General features: G+C 52.8%; 1 protein-coding gene across 1 annotated transcript; it reads right to left on the bottom strand.

Annotated features, from left to right (window-relative positions):
* Positions 1–376: 376 nt before the first annotated feature.
* GNI_145440 (zinc knuckle protein) lies at positions 377–490 on the bottom strand (the record flags this gene model as incomplete). The annotated part of the gene is made up of 1 exon (XM_011135845.1): positions 377–490. A coding segment is annotated over one exon (114 nt), but the record flags the coding sequence as incomplete, so codon positions are not given.
* Between the last annotated feature and the right edge of the window lie 1,650 nt (positions 491–2,140).

Raw genomic sequence — 2,140 nt, 5'->3', positions numbered from 1 at the left:
CGAGGTCCATACTCACGATAGACGTAGTTGCACCCGTATCTAAAAGTGCTTCTACCACTACCTCGTTCAACATTACTCCCTTAGTGACCCTCGCAGCTCCTAACGTGTCTGCAAACTTGGCGACCTGGGTAGTTTCTTCCAACTCTCCGTCTTCCATCAGCGCGTCGGGTCGAGCACTCGTTTTCTTCTTATCTCGGCGCTCTTTCTCAACTGTGCGCTTTTTCTCTTCCAGCTGGTTGATCTTCGTTGCCGCCTCTAAGCACGCATCGTAGAGGGCCTTCCTAGAGTTCAACGTCTGTGTACCGATAATCAGCTGATTGCCTCTTTCGTACATCTCTACGCCCACACTACCGGACTTGCTGTCGAACGCACGAACTCGACAGTTCCTTTCCTCATGACCTCGCTTGTGACAGTTGCTGCACTCTAGATCCTTCATCGGACACACGTTCGCCCTGTGGCCCTTCTTATGACATCTTTGGCACTCAACCGACTCATCACCCTGGTGCTCGAAACTTCGATCCCATCCGCTGTTCCGTCGCGCCTCCAAGGTCGCTTTCTCACCAACGGCTACTGCAGGGTAAGCTCTCTCGCTGTCTTGCTCTTCGTTATCATCCGCTGGAGCAAGTCCCCCAGGTCCGTGAAGTCATCGGCCACCCTATTCTCGTTTAACGGGATCTTGCTCTGGATCGACGGCAGTACGTAATCGTCCGTCCAATAGCAATGCCAACCCGCGCGCCTGCACATTCTTCGAATATTCTGCAAAAGACCATCCAGCTCTTCATACAAGGTATACGGGTCATTCGGCCACTGTAACCTCCCCAACTCTCCACTCACGGCCCAAACCTCCCGTCGTCGATAAAAACTCTTGTTTCGCGCGGCCAGTCTGTCAACAAGCCCTTCGAAGTCATCCGGGTTACCTCGCCTGACCTTCCTGGTGTGTTCACGCCGCACAGGGGACGCAATCCCACTCAACACTTCTACTGGTAAACCTACGTCTTTCCCCAAAAAATTTACGACACAACGAGCACGGACAGGCGCATCGCTACGGTTGCTAACTCCCTCCTTGTCCGTATTGCTACTCTTCCTGTAATGCAAGGATGCGCTGATGATAACCTTCCCTGCGATCCACATGTCGCATTCATCATCACGGTTACCCACTTGATCTGTGAGGGTTGGTCAAACGGGCGGACCACTATGTGTGTCCTCTTGTTCGTGTCCTCTTGTTCGTGTCCTCGAGTATGCTGCTGGTAACCAACTTAGATGTGTGCACACACTCCTGTTTGTGTGACAAACGGTCCTGCGGGGTGATGTTGTGGAGGCTGAGTAGTCGGAGCGCCTACCTACAGCAACGGAGCGCCGGAGTTTTTGTACGCGGCAGGTTACGCAAGGCGAGATTGCGGGCACAGACGGCGCACTTTTGGACGAAGTGCTGTGCGAACTTCTTGGACCGTGGAACCTCTTGGACCGTGGCCACCAGAACAGTTCGGACATGTTCCTGTGGGTCTTAGTGACGCCTTGACGTCCGCCGCGCTCTTCCATAGGGTACCGAGCAGTCAGCTTAGACCTAAGTCGATTCGGGACGTACAACTTTTTGGTCTTACGGTGTTCATATAGGCCGTCTTCTTTTTTGAGGAGGTTTTGCAACTCATCCACGGGGACGTCGTCGTCCTTCACAAGGAACTCGTTACGTGACGGTAGCTGGAATAGGTTCTGGCTGACCTCGGCGAAATGGACTGCAAACGGTCGATTACCGATGTGCGTAGCATCGAGATCCCGATCATGGTCCTCGTCGTCCTGGAGCCTAGACAGGGCATCGTCGACGTAGTTGTTATCTCCTGGGATGCAACTGAACTTTAAGTCGTATTGCTAGGAACAGAGCCCATCGACTTACCTTGCCTGTGTCAGCCTTCGCTAGGAAAGTGAGATTGCGGTGGTCGGTAAGGGCTAGTGTGGGTCTTAGCCGTATGTAAGTGTCCTACTTGGTCACCTGCCATCGTTGACCTAACCCCAAAAAAAGATACGGACCTAACAGCACGAGCTCAGCTCGTTATGACACCTCAACTGGTCTCTACTCATACTCACTATCAAGAACGTTAACACCCCAACAATTTTGGTAACAACCCCCGCACCCTGTAGACAA

This window comes from Gregarina niphandrodes (assembly GCF_000223845.1).
Source record: "Gregarina niphandrodes unplaced genomic scaffold scaffold00040, whole genome shotgun sequence".
NCBI lineage: Eukaryota > Apicomplexa > Conoidasida > Eugregarinorida > Gregarinidae > Gregarina > Gregarina niphandrodes.
This window is presented reverse-complemented; position numbering and strand designations above follow the sequence as displayed.